The sequence below is a fragment of the Cordyceps militaris genome (assembly GCF_000225605.1).
Source record: "Cordyceps militaris CM01 unplaced genomic scaffold CCM_S00003, whole genome shotgun sequence".
Lineage (NCBI taxonomy): Eukaryota > Fungi > Ascomycota > Sordariomycetes > Hypocreales > Cordycipitaceae > Cordyceps > Cordyceps militaris.
In genome coordinates, this window is record NW_006271971.1 from 2,794,898 (window position 1) to 2,816,497 (window position 21,600).

The 21,600-nt window shown below is 53.1% G+C and overlaps 4 protein-coding genes across 4 annotated transcripts; 2 read left to right on the plus strand and 2 right to left on the minus strand.

Moving 5' to 3' along the window:
• Positions 1 to 8,555: 8,555 nt before the first annotated feature.
• On the plus strand, positions 8,556 to 9,826 carry CCM_04506 (DUF323 domain-containing protein; the record flags this gene model as incomplete). Its single annotated transcript, XM_006669654.1, has 3 exons — positions 8,556 to 8,902; positions 8,990 to 9,684; positions 9,750 to 9,826. The coding sequence occupies 3 exons, from the start codon at positions 8,556 to 8,558 to the stop codon at positions 9,824 to 9,826; spliced, it is 1,119 nt and encodes a 372-aa protein (XP_006669717.1).
• A 310-nt stretch (positions 9,827 to 10,136) lies between these two features.
• CCM_04507 (uncharacterized protein) lies at positions 10,137 to 12,747 on the minus strand (the record flags this gene model as incomplete). The annotated part of the gene is made up of 5 exons (XM_006669655.1): positions 10,137 to 10,187; positions 10,229 to 10,433; positions 10,500 to 11,397; positions 11,453 to 12,211; positions 12,423 to 12,747. The coding sequence occupies 5 exons, from the start codon at positions 12,745 to 12,747 to the stop codon at positions 10,137 to 10,139; spliced, it is 2,238 nt and encodes a 745-aa protein (XP_006669718.1).
• A 5,289-nt stretch (positions 12,748 to 18,036) lies between these two features.
• Positions 18,037 to 18,988, plus strand: CCM_04508 (uncharacterized protein; the record flags this gene model as incomplete). Its single annotated transcript, XM_006669656.1, has 2 exons — positions 18,037 to 18,428; positions 18,496 to 18,988. The coding sequence occupies 2 exons, from the start codon at positions 18,037 to 18,039 to the stop codon at positions 18,986 to 18,988; spliced, it is 885 nt and encodes a 294-aa protein (XP_006669719.1).
• A 1,333-nt stretch (positions 18,989 to 20,321) lies between these two features.
• Positions 20,322 to 20,945, minus strand: CCM_04509 (uncharacterized protein; the record flags this gene model as incomplete). The annotated part of the gene is made up of 2 exons (XM_006669657.1): positions 20,322 to 20,599; positions 20,921 to 20,945. The coding sequence occupies 2 exons, from the start codon at positions 20,943 to 20,945 to the stop codon at positions 20,322 to 20,324; spliced, it is 303 nt and encodes a 100-aa protein (XP_006669720.1).
• Positions 20,946 to 21,600: the final 655 nt, after the last annotated feature.

Below are 21,600 nucleotides of genomic sequence, written 5' to 3' on the forward strand. Positions count from 1 at the left end.
CACATCATGCGCAATTCGTTGAGCATACCGGCCACGTCAACATACGGTATCCTGCGCGGTGTCTGCGCAGATGACTGCAGTCACAGTTACACAGAATAAAGTGAAACAGCAGAGCACCCGAGCTGCCAGGCCGTAGCCGAGGAGGGAGGTGGTGGGCGACAGCAACACGTCTGTTGAGGACTGCAGAGTACATATCGATCCCGGTTCGTGAGCGCTACGAGTACACGAGCTATAGAGGTCGAATATGCGAGTAAAAAGCACAGTATCGCCAAACTCCTCAAGATGGAATTTCGAAAGACGATCAGACCCTGCATCATGGATGGCAGCATTGATTGGTCAGGGAAATAGGGAATAGTTCTGCATGCAGATGGCAGAGCAGACCAGCTTTCTGTGGCCCGGCACTCTGGGAACCCTACGAAAGTGGCTGCTTGTACAGGCAGGAAATTGACCAACCAATGCATCCCGCGACCGCAGCCATGCACGCACAATACTGACGCCCTTATGCAGCTTGAAAGTAGGTCACTATGTGGCTGCAAGAAACTTTAGTCTGGGAGCAAACTTGCTATCAAATGCTTGAGGGCCAAGAATCAAATTACTTTGAGAATAACACAACCTGGTATCAAGTCGGATCCCCTTCGCCTCTGGAGAATTGCTTCTCAACTCCTCGACGCGGATGGCGCGTTCGGACACGTCTCGGCCTATCTCTGTGTCGTGTGCTCACTCAGTTACGAGTATCATGCAAGCGAAGATCTTCAAGAGACGTTACGCGGCTTCTCCGCGAAAAAAAAAAGATTTGAAGCACGCCATGGAAGATGAAAAGGAGAAGCTCTTGGCGAAATCTACCAGATTATGCCGGCATGACACGTGGTGGTTGCCAGCGCGAAGCTAAACCAGGAAGCGTTTCATTATTTGCGTTTTTGGTCCTCGACAAGGTGGCAACTAAGACGGTACACGAGGACAAGTTTCTGGGGCTGATGAGTTGGCGATGTGACGTTGAATATGCCAGGGTTGGCACCACGCTGCCTCTACAATTCGGCTGGTTGCGCACTGCGCGACTCGTTTCATGATGGTGGCAAGTTTGTCGAGGCGGAACGGCCCTCTTGGATTCTGCGAATGGCTTGGATGCATGCATTGAAGCAGCAGTGCTCGTCTCGTTTGGTGACACACTGTGAGCAGCCAAATCGGACACAAGCTGCAGATTGAGATGTGTAACCTGACAAGTCAAATATGCGTCAACACGGAACGCTATTTTGGTCCTCGACGCTGAGATGCACGATGTCCACAATAACGATCCGAAACAAGGCATGCCCACACTGATGAGTACCATGTACCATGAACTCGGGCAGCTGCCATCTGTTTAGACGACGACGCTCTGCGCAGCTCTGCGGACCAGTCCATATCAGAAGTGTGGCGTTTCAGCCTTGGACGTTGCAGAGGCTTCAGAGTGCGAGCAATATTGGATCAATTACACCACAGGAACTTTGCAGAATGTCCGATTGTTCGCAGCAATATTAAAATGTTCCAACAGCTTTGTACTGATACCGAATCTACCGAGCAGGCCTCACGCAGCGGTTCAACCAGCACGTTATGCCGGTCCCTTGTCTGCATTCTGAGTTCTAATACGGGATACAGGACGAATTACTCCCCGTATACATGGCCGCCAAATCATTTTCAATAAACCTGGGCGGATCCGCGCCCCTTGTGCGATAGTCAGCGAGACTGGGCCCTAATAGGGAGGCTTTTTTGGCACATCACCACTACGTGACTTGTCACATTCACGTCGCGTGTACGCCGGAAGAAAGAGAACAAGTGCGTGCGAAACAAAGCCGATTTTTTTCACCTGAGAGTCGTTTCTTCATCCGATAATTCGCCAATGCACGGGCACCTTTTCGAACAAGGATTTGTCAATTTCACTTTATGCAGCAAGAAAGATACGGTCATCGGGTGGAGAGGTATTAGACAACAGTACCGCTTTCCCCGTAACGTAGCTCTCTCTGCCCCTGTTTCAAGCTTCGCCTTCACAGCACTGGCGACAAGCTTCATTGCCTCGAGAACGGTGGCAAGCATGGGCTAATTCTGCTTCGAATACCAAGCATTGCAACCGTGCCGCACAGACGCCCAAACAGAACAAACATTTCATGCCTAGCAGCTTTTCGAGGGGAGGCGACGGTTGGACGTCGGCCCGCCCATGCGATTGGAGCGGTTCAACCCGGCCTCCGTATGCATTGCTCGCCGCCACAGGGCAGCTCTTCTTGAGACGCTCCAATCTTCCCAGCAAGCCTCGTACACCTGCACCGGAGTTTCGTGCATTCCACGCATGCACGCTGCCGGTCAGAATGCAAGGTCAGGGTTGTTTCTCTCGATGCGTCTCGGGGACTTGGCAGTTGACGATTCCACGGTCAACCACACTCCAATATGTAAAGCAACTTGGTGCAACTCTTGCCCGCCCTGTCGGACTGGAATGACTCGCGACGCCCTTACTACGACATGTCATGTTCCGTTGAGCCTTGGAGTATTACCGAAAAGACAATATGCAATTCATACTGTCCACGTAGGGAAAACAGCTACGGCAAAGCCTTGTCAATTTCGACGACCCTGCAGCTTCCTTCCGAGACCCCTGTCAGTAGCCAGTCGATGCCAGGAACTCACATACGATACGCTCCGCCACCACCGTGGTTTGGTAGCGATGGCGCTAAAAAGACAATTGAACCTCAACGAGGAACGAGGCGTTGGAGAAGCCCACAAGCAACGCAGGACTGCAAGCCACCTCGACCCCGACACTAGCGAGGCTGGTCGCCTCCTCCACAGAAGGTAGCCAGCCTGGCGTCCCATTAATGGCCATCATACGGATACTACTGAGACAGACACATGCGCTAGGTTGTATTGGGCAATGCAGCTCCCCCATTCCCTGTTGCACTCGCTAGAGACTGCAGGCATCCACAAGCCGTCGCATGGCCCTGTCCAAACGGGAGGAAGACGGGATGAAGGGCAGCAACGTCGAGACATTGGCGACCTCGAGATATCAACGACCTATCGTGGCAACTTATGTCCAACGAGAAATAAAGAGTATCCGTTCGGCCCCTTTGCGGGGGCTTACTTGAGCCGCTCAAGCGCTTTGACGCTCACTCGACGATCCCCATCTCTACAATGCCAACCCCATATCTTCTCTCTCACGGTGAGTATCCGACATGTGCCATTGATAGATAAGCCGGCTACGGGGCCGCAAGATTTCGCTGGCCCGGACGACGGATGTTCCTGGCCAATGCCCTCCAAGGTCTTGTAACTTGGGTGGGAAGGGTTTAAAATTGTACTACCTGGTACACCTGGTACACATCTTTTGGTGTTGCAGATGGTTTGCACTTGATTTCCGCAAAATGGTAGTAGTCGCCGTCGCCGTCGCCGCTGCAGAGCGGAACGGCCCCAGCTTAAATGACCATTTCCACCAGACGACCTGCCTCGGCCGCTCCGTGTCCCTGTATGGCTGGCTGGCTGGCGCTGCGAGTGCCCGGTCTGCAACGCCGGGTTTAGACGAACGACATGTCAGTTTTTTATGCCTTTCGACCAAGAAGAGTCGCATCCCTGCCTTCCTGTCGGCTTGCACAAGGATATGCCGAGAGACGGGAAACCGAAAGTTTGAATGTCCCTTCCGCTCTATTCGATATCTGGCCTTGGTTGGCATATCCCACACGGCAGTTACGGTGTCTCTCAAGCACAAGGTGCTTTCGTGAGCTTTGCTCCCAATTTCCCGGTTCCATTATGGATGGTGCACCCCCCTTTCCCCCCTTCGTCTGGTCCCTGCTGTCTGTCCCACCTGAATCTTCAACGCCCAGAGGAATCAGCCACGAGGCCATGTGTAGCCGAAGCGGTTGAAAGAGCACGAGCCGTTGAGCTTGAACTAGCACTGTCGCCTCCACCCAAGAAGATGACGACGAAGGGAATATCAGTAATAAGAGTGACCCGGCCACATTGGGGCTTTCGGGAAACTGTGGCCGTCAGTTGCTGACTTCGGGTGGCCGGCTTGTTGTGAAGCTGCGTACCGTCTGAGCCTTGGCCGTGAGTTTCTGACAGGTCCCATTTTCCTTTTTTTTTTTTTGCCCGTGTCCAAAATGCAGTCCATCCCGCAGCAACCGGCCATAGGTGATGATGGTTTGTACAGGCATGTCTCGAGTGCGGCGACCCATTATGGGTGACATGGCTTCATCAGGCGAGGCTGGCAAGGGCTGGCTCACAATTGATGAGGATGGACCCGTTCTGGCTCCATGTACGAATTATCCATGTACGAATTAGCCTGGGTGATGATCCAAGCTTGATCGCCCTCGTGGGCCGTCACCTTGCGCCACAGCTGCGACGCAAGGCGTGCATGGCCACTATCCCCTCACATATCCCTCGTCGATTACGTAGCCGTTTTTTCTTGTCAGGTATGTTGTCGTTGTTCTTGTCCTTGTGTCATTGCTATACTTGAGGTCCAATGGGCTTACCAAAAGTTCAGTCTGCAAGTAGACTTGGAGATAGGAGGCGCCGCCACGCCCAGCGCCTCGGGTGCTTGCCTAGAACGAACTACTGCCACGTACAAAAGTACGAATTACAACGAGGTGGACTTTGGCGCGAGGCGTCGGCGCCCCAAAACCGTTCGTGTTCTTTCTTCATAATTCTCCTTGCATATGCGCAGTCCAAAAAAAGCCCCCAAAGTCTCACATCCAGATTGACTCAGCTTTTTTAGGACAACAACGTATCATCTTCGACTCTCGCACATGTTTACAGCAAGTGTAAAGCGCATGTCTCAGAAGAGTCAGCGCTTATCAATTCAACGGCCGTATCGTTTTGATCTTTTCACTTATTTATTAGCCTCTTTTGTTGCTCAGTAGCGAGCTGGGGCTAATTCATTCAGGGCCATTGGACACTACCTAGCGTAGTGGAAGACCATCTCCAAGGTTGCACCGCGAGCATATTTTGCCCCTTGCTGGTATGTACGTGTGGAGGAGGAAATGTTCCCTTTTTTGTATTTGAGCAAGTTTTGTTGTTTCTCCACCCATCGACGCAGCCTTGAACCTTGACGGCGACAGATCTATCTATTACAGCAATCAATGAGCGGGAAAAAACGATGTGTTGGGGGTTGGGTTTCAGACTTGCTTTTCCCCTAGATCTCATCGCCGGCGGTAGCATCGATTGGCGGGCGAATCAACACCAGTGCACGCGAGCCCAGCACAGATTATGCAGTCGACTTGATTTCCGATAGAGCCAAGCGTCGCTCACTTTCTGTACATTGTAAATTAATGAAACAGAGGCAGCACAGCACTTTGGGAACCCCGGCCCGGCGTCGAATCCATAGGGGAGCGGATCCCGGAGAGCGGAGAAATCAAGGGTCGAGCAGGGAAGTCGGATGGAATGCTACGCCAAATATGACAAATGAGCAAGAGACCATCTACCGACGGCGAGAAGGTCAAGAAAGCGGCTACATACGTCAGTTCACCCACAACCCCCTGGCTAGGTGTGCGTGTCACCACCATTATGCCGCATGTCGACGGACGGCACCACCAGCTTGGCTGCAGCATGGCATCGAGATGGCAGCAGACGCGAAGCTTAATCTACAACCCGGCAACCGCGGGAACCTGCCCTGCCGCTTTTGTTTTCTTTGACCAGGTTCGATAATAACAGCAATATGTTTATAGTTGGCTTTGAAAGCTTGCAAGGACTGACAACGGAGCAGCCCTCGTTGAGGTATAGTGGCTTGAGGTCAATACGGATTACACGTCACGGTAATCTCTACTCTGTACACCCACCAGGCTGAGGGCTTTCATTATAGGCAGGGAAGGCCACATGGCTACAGGCCCTGCGGCGCGTGATCCATCCCATTCATCATCCTAATCCCATCCCGCAGGCGGTGCAAGGTAACGAGGTGAGAAGTTGAGAACTGAGAAGGCTCCCTCCCACCCTTCGGCCGCACAATTGACAAGTCCACCGCAGGACGCCCTCTTGCTTTGAGGCCGAATATTGTATTACACTACGGCGTCCTTTTCGTCTCCAGTTTTCGGTGCACTTTCTTGGACCGGCTCTTCTCCTTCATGGTAAGGGGGGTGGACGCGGCGACCCGGCGCTCGCTCCCAAAATGGACCGGCGAGGTGGTCCCCGATCTCTCATTAGCCTCATTAGCACCAGAACTCGTTATTCGCCCCAAGAGCTCCCGCCAAATTAGCCCAGTCCGAACCAGGGGGTCGGCGACAAGAGTTGGGTTGAGTAGCCTTGTGGATCGTGGCACAGAACGACTTGCACAAAGTTGCACAAGGGAAGAAATCGACTGAAATAAGAAAAGAGCATGGATCGCGTGCGAGACCTGCCAGAAACATGCAGCTTTCCGGACCCGGCCCGGCCCGCCATGCAGCATCCCATGCCGGCAGGCACCATGCTCTTGGCCGCGAGAGGTCCTCCTCCCAACGAAACAAAACTGTATCAGTACATACATACGAGAACGACTCGCTCGCGCCCTGAGCAAGGTTTACGACTCGGCGTACTTTTGCATAGCCTCGTTGAAAGAGAAGAGGCTTTTTTTTTTTTTTTGAAAAGACAAAAAAAGAAACCCCCCAACGAGCGTCCGTCCACCAATGCACCGCGGCGGGCGCGTTCTTGCATGCTGCATGCAGCTCCTCTGCAGTTTGCACATTTCCAATCTAACGCTAATGCTGCCTTTTACAACGAAGACCTTGTCGTCTCTTTAACCATGGAGAGACAACAAAGTGCTTGTGCGCATTTTTCTTTTCTGCGCGCGTCGGGCGTGTGTATCCTGGAAAGTGTTGGTTGGTCATGACTCTCTGTCTCATACTCTCACTGACCAACGTTGCCAACTCTTTTCAAGCCGCATAAACAAGGCGAAGAACCGTTTATTATGCAGACCAAAAGTTTAATCCGAAAAGCAACGTTAGATCGTACAACAAGAATTACGATTCATGACCCCCCCTCCGAAACGGATTTATACTTTGTCCCTGCATCATCTTCATCGACGGAAGAATAAGAAGAACAAGTCCACTCGGAGAGTAACGATCCAAAAAATGGACCATGCAGGTCGATAACGACGTTCTTGTTCTTGTACGACTCACGCCGTTGGTCATGATTTTTGCTTGATCATCCTTATCGAGTCTTCCAAAAGGTCCTTTGCCCCTCTTGTTACGCCCGCGTCGATGTTGCCATGATTCACAAAGTTCACCACAACCACACCCCGAGTACTGGTAACTAACTACTGGTACACCACCCCGTCACACCCCCCTACAGTTGGCTCACCACACAGACAACCTGCATGTGCTTCTCCGAGACGACAAGGCAAGCCTTTCCATTTTGTGCAAGCCATGAGGCAGCCGGGTCTATTCCTCGATCCCAGACACGCCCCCCCCCCCCCGGCCTCCGCCTCTTTTCTTCCCCATCCACACCTCGCCCCCCCAGTCTTACCTGATGGATAGTTAGTTTGTGTTGAAGAAGCATGGGGAAAAAAAGAGACTGATTTCTTTTTATTTCATGACTACGCTCACAATGGGTTTTTATGATGACCGCTTGGTGGCTGTTTTTTCTGCTTTTATATAAATACAGAAATGCTTCTCCTTGGGGAGTTGTCGTCTACATCTATCTCTACATCATTATCCTTCATCTTGTTTCCCAACTTTGCCCCCATCCCGTTGACGCAAACAACAACGTCCACTTGCCAATCACCTCATCCCACTGTCTTGCTTTTTTTTTTTTTTCCCTGTTCCGAGCCCGGTGGCTTTTTTCTTTTTTTCCCTAATTCTCAGGTTACGCAAGACCCTCCCTTCCCGTTACACCAAGGCGGGCCGGGCCGCCGCCGCATGTACGATTTCTCCTCATCTAGACAAAGAGGAGCCCGGCGCCGCCGCCCCCGGCGATCTACAATTTTTTGGAGATTTTTGATTTTCTTTTTTGTGGCGCAAGGTTCCAAGAGATTCTATCTCGGGATTTCCTGTTTCTTGCCTGTGTTATCAGTCCCTTTGTTACACCGCTCCCCGGCCCTGGACCTCTTCTTCGACGGGCTTCCTGGGCTGTCCCTCTCCCCCCCCGGCGCGGCGGCAGCCACATATCCCACCGGGACCGACCAAGAGAGCTTCGTGTATCACAAACACGGTCGGCGGAAAATTTTCTGGTCGCCGACCTGGACATTGCCGGTTTCTTCGTGTTAGGCGTTTTGGGAGGGGGGAGGTTTCGTCCAAGCAGGCTCAATAGTCCGCCCTCGTTCTGGTCAATGGACACGTAGTCTCGGGCAGACATCACATGAAAATATTGCATCAAGTGGCGTATCATCAACTTGTCTCTTTGTTCCGTCGCTCGCTATTCCTTGTCATTACCAAAAACGAATATTGCTTCACCACGGGTTCATACCACCGCACGAACCAGTACAGTTATTCAGACAAACAACCAAACACCAATTTCAAAGAGTGACAAGCAGGATATAAAAACGATCTTTATCCCTTATCTCTTCACTTCTTGAACCCATCAACACTCTTCAACCGCTCAAACAGAGTAGACCCATCCTCACTTTTCCTCCTTTCCCAATCATCATGCCTTCAGTTGCTCGCCTCGAGCTTGTGTCCGTCCCACCGCAAAAGACACTCGTCGCCGCGGCCCCGCAACACGGCCACATCCTTGACATTGGAGGCAGTGCCCTGAAAGATCTCTGTGTCGACAGAGTCAAGGACACGCTCGACGCCATTGCCAACTCACGGGGCTCGCCAACCCTACCCGATGAGCTTCTCTATGACGATGAGGGTCTGCTCCTGTGGAACGACATTATATCCATCCCCCAATTCTACCAGACCCATGATGAGACTGCCCTCTTTAAGAGCAACAGCTCCGAGATCATTCGTCATGTCCCCAAAAACATCACAATGATTGACTTGGGCTCAGGGTGAGCAATGACTGTCCGACCCCAAGACTTGACTCGGTCCGTCTAGCATTCGAGTTGCTAACAAGAAATCCCGTTGCCTCAAATCAGTGATACCACCAAAGTCGACCACTTTCTCAAAGCATTCGAAGAAGCAAAAGTTCCTGCCACATATCTGGCTCTCGATATTTCAAAGACGGCGCTCGACGAGAGCATAAAGAGCCTGACTGCTAACCATTCTGGCCCCAACGCGGTCGTCAAGTGCGGCGGCCTGTGGGGTACCTTTGACAACGGACTACAGCACGTTGACAACATCAAAGGGCCTCGTCTGTTTCTGTCCCTCGGCTCCGTGCTCTGCAACGATGCTTGGCCCACGGCTCTGGGCCATCTTAGAAAATGGGCGGCAGTGCTCCGGCCCGACGATAAAATGCTGATTGGCATGGACGGGCATCTTGCTGCTGATCAAAGAGATAAAATCTGGGCCGCCTATCACTCCTGTGACGACAAGTTCCGCAACTTCTTCCTCAACGGCTTGACCTGTGCCAACAAGCTTCTTGGATACAAGCTTTTCGACGAGCAAGATTGGGACTTCATAGCCGACTTGGAGGACAGGCCCACAACGCGCCACCGATGTTTCATGCGCGCCAACAAGGACGTCTCGAAAGACGACGGTAGCGTCATCTTCAAAGGCCAGGAAATAGACTGGTTCGATTCCCACAAGTACGGGGAGGACGACGTCCGTCTGATGTGCAGCAAGGCTGGCCTGACTGTCATCAAGTCTTGGGCACCAAAAGGTTCCGAATTCCGTACGTAAATGCTTTCATCATTATCGCGAAAGAACCTCGGGCAACGAAACTGACCAGTGACATAGGTCAGTATCTCGTGCGTCTCAAGGGCGACGGTGACGGTTTTGAGGACTGCGACAGCGCCATTTCCGGTATTCTCTAGGCCCATGAATGAGGTGAGCCCACCATTTCGCGAGTTCTTTTTGCGCTCGGTGTTTTTTGGCAGCTTTGTGTCATGTCTCGGGCAGCAATAGACGGGTGGCATTTCCCATTCATAGACAGGAGCTGTGCAACGCCGTGGCGTGTGCACGGCTTTTCAGGTCAGGCAGAGGACTTCAGTTTCTTTTTCCTGAACCTTAGACACCATGCGTTCCCACCATGGTTGCCTCTCGGCAATGGAAGGGGGCAATTCTGTATTTGGCGCAGGCAGCGGGACTTCGATGTCGATCCAGCTCTGGATACGTTGCAGAGTTTTATAAAGTGGCGGCACGCTCTGCCGCAGGGATGTAATTAGCAGCTGGTACCTAAATACAGCATTCAACTCTTGTTAACTCTTCAGACTTACACTGCGAACGGGCGTGTGGATAACCTGTTGAAACCAGGCATGGGAAACTTCGACATGGTCTGGAACGGTCGCCAGCAGCCCGAGAAAGAAGACTGGTAGCAGTGGAGCCTGAGCCGTAAATACCGGGCCCGATGTCGGCATGATGGAAATGCTCTTGGCCAAGTCGGCTATGTTGGCGACGACCTGAGGGTGGTTTCGGGGTAATCTGGGCCGGGTTAGTGTGTTTTGATATTGGAGAAGGGAAGAAAAGCAGCAATGCATAGTCACTTACCTGAAAAGACGGCACTGCAGGTAGACCATTCCAGCCAGCCTCCATGCTTCCGCAGTCACCTCTGTCATCTCCTTAGGTTGTTGAACGATATATGTCTCGTCCATTTGGCGTATCCACTCGATTGGTTGATGTTGCCTTTGTTGTGCAGCCTCCCAGTCAACATATTCGCCACTCCACTGGTTCAGGTTCTCAAGTTGGCCGTAGAGCATGTCAGCGCTTACAGGCACGACCGGTGTTTCGCTATCCTGAAGCATGCGAGCGGAACAGTAGGCCACCTGGCTGAAAATGTGTAGCAATCGTTTCGAAAAACCACACCCACCGTGGATTTCATACATTTCTTGCTCAGATCCATACAATAGGAATCCAAACCTAGATGTCTCGGCGATAGGGTCAAATGTAGCAAGAGACGGAAGAGGCATCATAGGCTGAGCTAGGATAACAGCTCTACCGACAATGACTGATTGCGACAAACGTAGAGCATTAACCTGAACATTCGACTCCTTGTAGAAGCGACCACCCGGGTCCGTGAGCTGCAGCATAGTCTCTGCTTGCTTGAACCCCGTTAGCCAGCGAGGGTGATAGGGTTTTTGAAGTCTGCGCTCGGTGAGAACAACATCTTGCATAGAGAGGAGCGACGCTAGAGTGATGAGCTCGCTCGCCTCGGTTTCACCAAGGTTATGCGAGTCTTGGAGTAGGCTGCTGAAGCGAGCTTCAGCAAGGGCGAATTTTTGGTTGATACGACGCCGCAACTTCTCATCGGGCAGATAGTCATGGATGTAGATACCAGCGAGAGAATGTATGGCAGCTAGTACGCCGCCCTCATGCATCCGTGCAAAATCAGTCAACCATAGATTGGTTCTTCTCAAGACACTTCTTCCGGGACACCAGTTCTGTACATCTATGGTGGATCAGTTAGCAAAGACCCGATGACGAATGCCTCGCTCTAAACTTACAGAATATGAAGAGCTTTCTGTCCATGGTGTCCATCTTAGTATGCAGACCGAAGTGCGCAGGGACAAGGCGAGGCTCCTCCTTCCTACCGCCGTCGAAGTATGGCGTAACCTTCGCTGCGGGTAACGGATGATGATATAAGGGCGATACAAGAGTGGACGCTGTTGAAAAGGGCGAGTCACTTCCTGCCAGAGTGGTGACAGATGGTGTCGAGTGTGACACAGAGAAGCGACGCTGCAAGGCAAGGTCGGAGCCATGATTCGAGGAATAGGTGGCAGGTACTGATTTTAAGGAGTCATCAACGTCGTCCGTTACTTCAGAAATCCTTGATGGCTGTTTATCTTCTTTTGGCGTGCTCCAGTTGAACTTGATGTAACCGTTGACTTTGCCATCCCGTGGACGAAAGAATTGTTGAGGGGCGAAGGTGTTCCCAAAAGAGTCGATACAGTCAGAGAATGGACTATTGGTGATGGGTTTGACGCGGGACTTTCGCCGGCGCTGGTCTTTTTGGACTGGCTCAGAGATGGTTGGTGGGTTCCGGGATGGCTGTGTCTGGCGTGGTCGTGGGTTTGGCAGTGGGTTTGGCAGTGGGTTTGGCTGCAACCGCGGCAGTATATTGGGCTGACGGGGGAGTTGCCACTGCGAGGTAGGGTACGGTGGCGCCGGATGCTGCAATGGCTGTAGCTCTGGTATGGGAAGCATGGCGGGTTGCGGACCCTGAGGAAACACGGCGGAGATGTCGGCGGGATTTGGGGCAACATCTGTGAGCTAAGGTTAGAGTTTGCCAATGGCGTCCGTGGCCCACCAAAGTATCATCAACTTGGAGAGGAGAGAGAAGAGAGAAGAGGTAAAGGAGAAGAACGCTAACAATAGCACATGGTTGATGGATTGCGCTAGCGGGATTCAAGACGTTGCGAAAGCCCGCGAGATGGTGTGATGAGACTTTGGACAGGCCGCCATGTTGAGACTTACTAAAACTTGCGTGCCATGGCGCCGGAGCCATGGAGTTGTCCATGGGACAAAGCATAGAGGCGGATACGGAAGGGTTCAAAGGCATGAGAGCATCAGGATGAGGTTGTACTACGCCAGGTACCGAACCCGGTATGATGGGCAAGGAGCTTGGAAGCATGATTGGATGGGAAAACAACCACTCTGCATCGGTATTTTGTGATGTGCCCCCAGTATCGGGGATGTTGTCTTGGTGCCCATCAGAAGGCGGGGCAGGCTGGCCAGCGCCGGCTTGGTCAAACCTGAGGCGCTTGGCCGAGCGCTGATTGTCGTCGTCGAAGCCGCCCATGTAGTTGAAGCGAAAAGGCGGAGGGCGAGAAGGGCTCATGGACGTGGGCCGAAGATTTTCGGCGTCACAGTTGATGGGGTGTGCTTGTCGGGCAGCACCGGGCAGGCGAGATCGCGGGGGGACGCCGGGGCTTGGTTGGGCCGTCAATGAGAAGGCGATGCGAGGCAGGTAGTTGGCGCGGGGGAATGGCAACGTGAAGGGCGCGGCGACAAGAGGATTGGCAGAGGCGCGCAAAGAGAAGATCGTGGAGACGAGCGCGGGAAGGCGAGATCAGAGAGCAGAGTAGGCGCGGAAAGAGGAAATGGGGTGAAGAGAGAAGAGTATTTTGGCCGGCCAGAGGGTAACTATACCTGGATGGCAGCACCGGGCTTATTAGCGTTGGCGCGAGGGGATGGACCTAACAACAAGGTAAGACTATGTATTTTATCTTGGACCAGGAGAGCTGAGAAGAAGAGATGGGATAGCGCTAGTAGATCCACAGGGACGAAGAGACGGAAAGGCGGCGCGCGTTGTTGGTGTTGTGAGAGGCCAGTCGTTTGGTAAAGTATGGAGTCGTCCAATAACTAACTGCCAGGAGACTGGGGTCGACGACGGTCGATGGAGTTGTACCTTTGTAGATGGACAGTCGCTAGTTAGTACGGAGCATCCGTAGACCGACTTGAGACGTCTAGAGCCTGCTGGCACAAGAGCCGGCAAGTGGTTGGTACCTACTCAGACAGCTCAACTCAGTATAGGTCGTTGTACGTATATGGCGCCGTGGAGCGGGTACGCAGCAGGTATGTGCTGGTTGCTGATACGTCCAAATCTGGTGGTGGGTGTTGTACTTGTTGTTGCGAGGACAGTCAAGGTAGCCAAGACGGTGGCCAAGTAGCCAAGGTATCAAGGTATGAGGTATGTATGCCCCCGGTCGGTACTGCAGCAAATGCAGCTAGCACCACGTCTGGAGCACGTCTGGCGCACGTCTGGCGCACCTATTCTGGTGGGGGGCGTTTGATGAGCCTGATATGATCTGTCGGCAGCTAATCCAGTGGAGTGGCGGACGGGCCGGCCGCGACTGAAGCTGTCCACTCAGATGGCGACGTCGCCACGCACCCTTGAGTAGCTGAAGGGGGCGACGAGGTGCGAGTCGTGAGTCGAACGACGAAGGATGAACGGCCAGTGGTACGACTGGCAGTGATGCTTCACGATTGGTGAATGCAATCTTGGTTGACTCTTCAGGTTCTGGCGAGGCGAAATTCTCTCGTCCAACCGTCGGCGTACTGGTATGAGAGGGCGAGGGGCGTTGGCCGTCTCTGCTGGGGTTTGATGGTGGTGTTGGGCACGTGTGTGGGGAGCGGTGCGCTTGGACGGGGTGGTCGAGCTTAGTCCTGGTTCAAGACAGAGACTCGCGAGATGAGCAGAGAGAAAGGACCAATGATGCGGCAGGTTGGCAGAACCGAGAGTACGAGTAGCAATACGGGGTAGTGCGTCGACTCCCTCGTCAACCGACGGGCACCAACAAGGACGAGGCTGTGCGTAGTACTTCGTATCTACGAATAGGTACGGAGCGGGCAAACGGAGATGTAGCTTTGGCTGGGCGGCGACGATGCGCGGGGCGAATAGTGGAAACAAGCAGCAGCAGCGTTTCAACGGCGTCAAGCGAGCGTTGCACCAGGCGCCAGTGAAGCGGTAAAATCGATAGAGAAACAGTATAGTCGTCTTGACAAACAGATGTCTAGTTCTTCCTGTCGTCGCTTTGCAGCCGGGACAAGAGGCAGAGGAAAAGGGAGATGGGGAAAGAGAAGAGCGAGCAAGTGTGGAGAGGACTAGGAATTAGGGAAGGCGGCAGGCGGGAACTAAAAAGGCGCCCGTCTGGTTGAAGCCGACAACGAATAATACTCCGTAAGGACCAGCCGTAACCATGATAGACGAATGTGTGTGCAGCATTGTTTTGACTCCCATGGCTTTTCGGCGTGGCGGCGGCCGAGATGAGCAAGACAGGGCCTGACGCAGGCGACGGGATAAAAAAAGCGTCTTTCTGACGGGCCAATGAGAATGGACGGAACCGTAGCAGCCACGCTATGCGATTGGAGGCACAAAAGTGGGTCATCTAGCGAGATGGCCAGCCATGGCTTCCAAAAGGTGATGGTGATGGTGATGGCGTCGAGGGTTTTCGGCGGAAGACCGGGGATGTTGGGTCAGTGTTGGGCAACGTTATCCGTATGAGTTTCTATGTAGCGTGTCATTAATACCCTGTAATGAGAAGAACGTGCATACCAAACCATGTACTCGAAGGACTCTGCTGTGGTGAAGCACGCTCTGGTAAGCAGGCAAAGCAGGTAAAAGTTGTCGACCACATGTACGCAGAGTGGCTGCAGCATGCAACGCGTGGATTCTAGCCCTTGGGTCCCGCCAGATCTGCGCTAGATTGATTGGGCATGGCCGCCTGGAACTGGCCCGCTTGTCTCTCGTCGCTCTCGTCACTTGTGCGTGCGCGCGCCGCCGGGCGCAGGCAGGCATCATCGTTGCGCTGCAGGCGTCAACCCGAGAAGCTGGGATGGCGCCCGCGCCCTGTATCGCCTGCAGGTGGATGCCATTTTCGTTGATATGGATGCCACATTTACGGATACACCGCAATTGGGTTGAGGGAGGGGAAGGCCAAAGGGAGGGGGTGACCGCTGCTAGCCCTGCAAACTGCAAGCCACACTCATCAACCGCAGCGCGCGATCCCCGAGGCCTCAGACATTTCTAGAGATCGCGCGGAAAACTGCCCAGATCGATGATGGCCTGCCCATCTCTTTGTCTGAATCGGAGGGTCGATGCGGCCTCCCACCCCAGAATTATACTACAAGCCACAATGCAGCAAGTAAACAAGGTATGTACCGCCACATTGCTATGTACAATCAATCCAACAATAATCCGCACTTTGCTCTAGTTATTTTGATGTGTTGGTACTTTTGCTTGTGACCAATTTTTTCATGTTCTTTTTCCTCTTCCCCTTTGGGCTGCTCTGTGTCATATTAATTATTAGCATGGAATGTTACGATTTGATTGCGGCCACTCCTAATTGTCTGAGCGCAGCCTTGCTGACGTTTGAATCCGTTGTCTGGTTGTCACCATGATTTCTACAACTAACTACGGATAATTACAAATTACTCCGTACCTGGTTACTATGTACCTAGGTACCTAGATATTATTCTTAGCATGCACATCTAAAGAATGGTACTGCAGGTAGCCTTCAAATCGTCTCAGTCTCTCTAGGTTAGCGGGCACTTAGCGTCGCACAACGCTCAACTGCATGCTACCTTAGGTATTCATGAGCGAAACTGCTTTGTGCATTCGGTCAAGTATCTGCACATTTTAAATAATATATTGCCGCAGGCTCTGTAGAAGTAGCAAGGCAATCTTTTCGTTGGCTCGCAGAGCCCTTCTCATTCTTCTGCCTGCAAGGCATGTACTCCGTACCTAGGTAACTAATAGCTCTTGTCAGTCGCAACTCAATGGCATTTGGCAATGCTCAACTCAAAATGCCCTAGCAGGGGTTAAAACGGCGTAGCGGATCCCCGGGGCGAGCCTCCCGGGCCGCCTAGCGTTGTTTTCTCTTCTCTCCTTTTCATCTGGGCCAATCAGGCGTTTCGATCAATGCCTGATCAGGATTAGCGGGTCCGAGCTGTTGGGGCAGCAGGGATTGGTCCATGGCGGATTTGGTAGGCATGACCCTGCATCGGCGCTGTCAGCCTGCAAGATCCAAGTACTGTGGACTTGCAGAGGCCATCCCGCTAGGTCGGTGCTCCTCCTAGTTAGCCCACTGGAGAGACAATGCCCTTCGAAGGAAGAAGGAAGACAGAAAAAAAAAAGACACATCACTTCCTGCTTCTCAAGACCATTTTTATTTCAAAAAGCCGAGGCGCGCAGAATGAGTAAAATACGGAGTAGCTGCCGACCCTTTGGATTTTAAGGACGAGTTCTACTTCTGCAACGGCCGACTGTTTGTAGTTTCAAAGACACCAAGAAAGAAACGAACCTGGCCGGGTAACTAGCCGTTGTGTGGACCGGGAAGATTTCAACGGGCGTGCCCCAGTCATCGCCAGGCCAAGCAAGGTACCTACCAACATACCAACGTCGCGATTTGCGGCACGATATTTCTTCTGTCCATCGAATATTGCCCTGCGGACTGGCACTGTGCTAGCTGCCCTGCATCTGCGCTACCCCTTCCGACAACTGTTGACTAATAAACAACAGCAAAGAGAAATCACGACCAGACGACCAGAACCAAGGCTGCACGCTCATCCCTGGTATAGGCCTCTCTGCCCTGATTCTTAGGCACCACCACCACCAGTCCACCACCTACTCAGAAACGCCCTCCCTTTTCTTTCTCCTCCTCTTCAGCACCTGAGCACTCAGCCAAGAAACCAGGCAAACCTTGGTGCGGAGGTCGGCTTCTGCCAGGTCTCTCCTAGGCCTCGCGCCCGTTGGCTGCAGACTCTTGTCGTGGCCCATCTTTTGGCTCGGTGAATCGACAGCGCCGCCTCTCGGCCTCCTCGCCTGTGCGGGCATCTGATGTCGCTTGGTGTGCGTGCTTACCACTTTGCCGGGCCCGGCACCACCCCTCCCTTCCCCGCCGCTCGTAACTAACGGCTCGCTCTCTGCTGTCCTCTCTAGTATTCCAATACTGGGACCCCCCTCCCTCCCCTCCACTTTGTCATACGGCAACTTGCTGTCTGCCGTCTACCTCAGACTCTAATACGCACGCACGCTAGACACGGGGATGCTCTGTAGCCCACAAACTGTCACTCTGCCACGGACTTTTTGACTTTCTTTAGCGGCCCAGAGACTTCTTTGTTGCCGCCAAGGTGGTTTCTCAGTTAGGTACCTAGGTACGTACTGCTGCCAGTTGGCCCTCTCTCCTCTCTATTCCTGCCAGCCTACCTAGGAAGGTCCCTGTTCGGTGGAGGTGCCCCGCCCATTCCGTACCCAACGTCATCTGATCGCCTGCAAAGCATACAGCCTGCTACAGCCTACAGTACAGGGCTCAGCACCATTGTTTGCAACAGTGACATAGGGTTGCGAGAAAACTCGCCCTGTACCACTTGTCGCCTCACGGGGACCTGGGGACCTGGGCGACTTGGGGACCTGGGACCTCGTGCTCCTGCCCGCGCCCTAACTCGTGGCCGGTGGTTGCGCTGCGGCTGCGCTTGCTTGGGTAGTGGGACGAGAGCACACAGCTGCCACCCAAAGCTCCAGACGTCTTTGCCCAGCCCAGTGACGTGCCGGCGTGAAGCCCGGCGCTCGAGGAGATAACTACTTAACATGGATGGTGCCTTTACTGCGATGCCGAGGCAGGCTCGCGTCTTCGAGTCGAGCCTGCACATTCCTTCTCACAACACCGCCTTTTTCGAGAACCTAGTCCATAACAACTTGAACCAAATCTGCCGCGATTTTCTCAAAATGAGCGCCGAATCTCCTCCTACGCCCCCGGCTGCTGGCCCGCTGCTCTCGGAAGAATCGGCCACCCTCCTTCGGGAGCTAGGAGACTACTTTACCCGTACAGCTCAGATGTGGTCGACAATGACACAAAGTATGCTCCAAGGGCCGCACATTGACCAGGTTGCCTACGATGTCAACACGCGCTCTGATCGGCGAACGCACATGGCCGACATGTCTACCGTTGCTGCTGTTGATCTTGAACTGGGACGTTTACGGTATGTGTCGTGAAACCGCCCTATACTCATCTTGGCAATACGAAAATCTTCTTACACTGTTGCACAGGAAAATAAGAGACCTGACAACCAAGTTCTCCCAAGACGTTCAGGCTGCATGGCGCCCCGATGGCAATGCATTAGACTCGTCTTCGTCGGGTCAAGGCACCCGTGCTGCGTATCTGCCCTTTGGCAACATGCTATCCTCACCAAGCCAAGATGCTCATTATGTTAGCCATAGCCAACCTGACGGCGAAAGCTTAATCACCTTGGCCGGTGGCGTGGCTGAGCAGATGGATCTTGGCAAGGAAGAAGACTCAGACTCTGATTCTGGCGATGAGGAGCTCTTTGACAGCATTGACATGGAGGCCCTCAAGCAGAGAGGCAAAGGCTCGCACACCTGCCCCAAAGGCCTAAGATGCGACAAAGGCGGCGTCGACAAGGACGGCAACGTCATTATCTTTGACCGCAACTCGTCATTTGCGTATGTGCCCAACCCCCTTACATTCCCGTGGCATGCAAGGCACATGGCCGACGGCCGCAATACATGCAGACCATACTAACGCCTCAACAGCCAGCATTGTAATAAACACCGCAAACCATGGGTATGTGACCTGGCAAACTGTCCAAACACACCCAAAAAGCGCCGATTCGCCCGCCGAGACGGGCTGGAGCGGCATAAGCAGACAGTCAAGCACGAACCGAAAAATGCAGACCTCCAAATCGGTGCCAGCTAGCATGACTGTTGCAGAAGTTGGAGTGGTTCATCGTTTCAACGTGCATAATCTTGTGCTACTTATCCACGGATCCATGCAATAGGTCGTCACGGGCAGGCTAGGTTAGCCTTGATGCATAAGAGTCAGCAAAGGCACGTTGACGTGGTTTGGCAGCCATGCAGCCGCTGCCGTACTCCAGCAGGCAGCGCCCGCTCTTGCTTGACAGCACGAGTCGGTGTAATAAAGGGGAAAAAAGAGAACAAGAGCAGGTATAAGCGAACTGGCCTTAGCAAAAACCCATTATATGGATCATCATCCACACTTGAACATGATGTGCTCGCTGCCATGAAAGCTCTTCCACTTGTATAGACGAGGGAGAAGAGAGACGTCAAGATGGGAGGAAGGAGGAAAGAGGATCCGAGGGAGGAGTACGAATGGAGAGCGGAGGGGTTGGCCGTGTAAACGACCCGGTGCAAACGACCCGTGCAAACGAGGCCGGCGGCGTCGGAAGGCCAAATTCATGTGATATGACGGCATGGAGATGTTGCATACGCTCCAAAATAGATCAAAAGGCTGGCGCAGCCCTTGGTGCAGAGCACCCAGAATGAAACGCACGACATGACAGCAATCCTTTCTCAGCCCATTGCTTGTATGTATGCGTGGCTCTTTCTCCGTAACTGGCCGAGCGTCGATCCATGTTCCTGTATCAATACGGAGTATGCGAGCGGAGTAAATCCCCACAGCCTTTGCACATGCAGCCATTTCCATTTCTTTTTCTTTTTCTTCTTCTTTTCTTTTCTCGGATTGCGGCTTTTAGCAAGTGATCGGTGTGGTCGCTTTGGGCCCAGCGCTGGTGGCGGCGCCTCATTGGGCCCATCTGCGTGGTGTGTGTGGCCGGCGGCAACGTGCACCAGCTCATCGGGTCCAACAAGGCCTCAGTCTCTCTCTTTCTCACTTTCTCTTTCTCACTCTCTCTCTTGTTTTTGCCCATCTGCACTCGTCGCCCCTCAGGCCGAAAAGTCTCGGCGGATCCAATGGCTCCTCAGCGGATCAACTATGTTCTGCAGCCCAACCACACCACACAGGGACAAGCGTCGTCCCCTCCTTTTTTTTTCTTTTCTTCTTCTCGGCGTCTACTCATGTAGCAAATGTAAGCTCATAATATGGATTTGACGTTGAGCTAGTTAGCGGGTTGCGAGACCTGGGGGTCGCGGGAAATGAACGGAGTAAACTTGGGGTTGCAAGAGACAGATCGCGGGGCTGGCCATGTAACTTCTGGTAGACCAGCCCTTATTAGGCTAATAATGGACGTCTTGCCTGAGTCGTCGCCCGTCTCAAGTGCCGGCAACGATGTACGGAGCCGACTTGGGCGGGCATCGCTTGGACCACTTCCAGGCTGGCTGAAGAACGGCAGGCAAGTCTTGCTGCCCCCAGCTCTTGGGGCTGTTTCACGATATTCTGCATCCTCGGCCAATCGAATTTGGATTGCGCATCATTTTCATGCTGTGCTACTTTGGGTACCGACAGATTTGGCTTCATTTGGAGGTCATCTGGACAAGGAGCCTGCATTGAGCAAAGACAACCCCGGTCCAGTTGCAGGTCGGCGTTTGATTAAGCGTCTTCCTGCATTGCATGGCGGAGCCAACCTGGCAATCGTCGTCCTGGTAGACAGCCTTTCCGCAACAAGAACCCCCACGCCTCTGACGTATGCAATCTGTACATCTCACAGCGGTGAGCGAGAAGAGGTGTGGCATCCTGAGAGCTCCCGCCAATGCATACTCCTCTTTTCCTGGGCCGGGGACATTGCATTACTTGTCCAATCAGTATCGAATAAATAACAAGACTGAGAGAACCATCTTTTATCCCGAAGCCATGTGAAGAAATGCCAATCAGGTACCTGGTAACAAAGGACGTCGCCAAGGATTCTGCGTCAATGCCGCGTAGCCTTGTCGTTGGCGGAGCACAAAGAACGAGTACTCCATGCTGGCAACACTAGTCGCAGCTAACGAACGATGGAGGCAAGGCTGAAGATGGCGCCTGGAACCGCCAGCTAGGGCAAAGGGCCGGAGAATTTGTCTCACGGCACTTGCGAAGTGGCCATTTCTCATGGGTTCTCTAACATATTGTTCTGGGAGGGCACAAGTGCGCTGCTAGCCTGGGGTCCTGGGGATAGATGAGATCCCGAGATGGTAGGGAAGGGCATGGCCTGGCTCTGAAGGCTAGATCTTGCCTACTGGAGAACTCCAGGGTCCTGTTGTCTGAAGAGGGAAAGAGTATGCGTCGTCCTGCATGACGAATGCACGTGCATCTGCAGCCTCTCGGTCATTTTGTCCGGGCTCGGACAGTCTCGATGAGGAAAAAAATTACGACTTCAATGTCTTGCGTAAAGCCTCGATGAAAGAGCCAAGGAGAGAAGAGCATAGAGATATCATGCCTCGAGGAAACAATACGTCCCATTG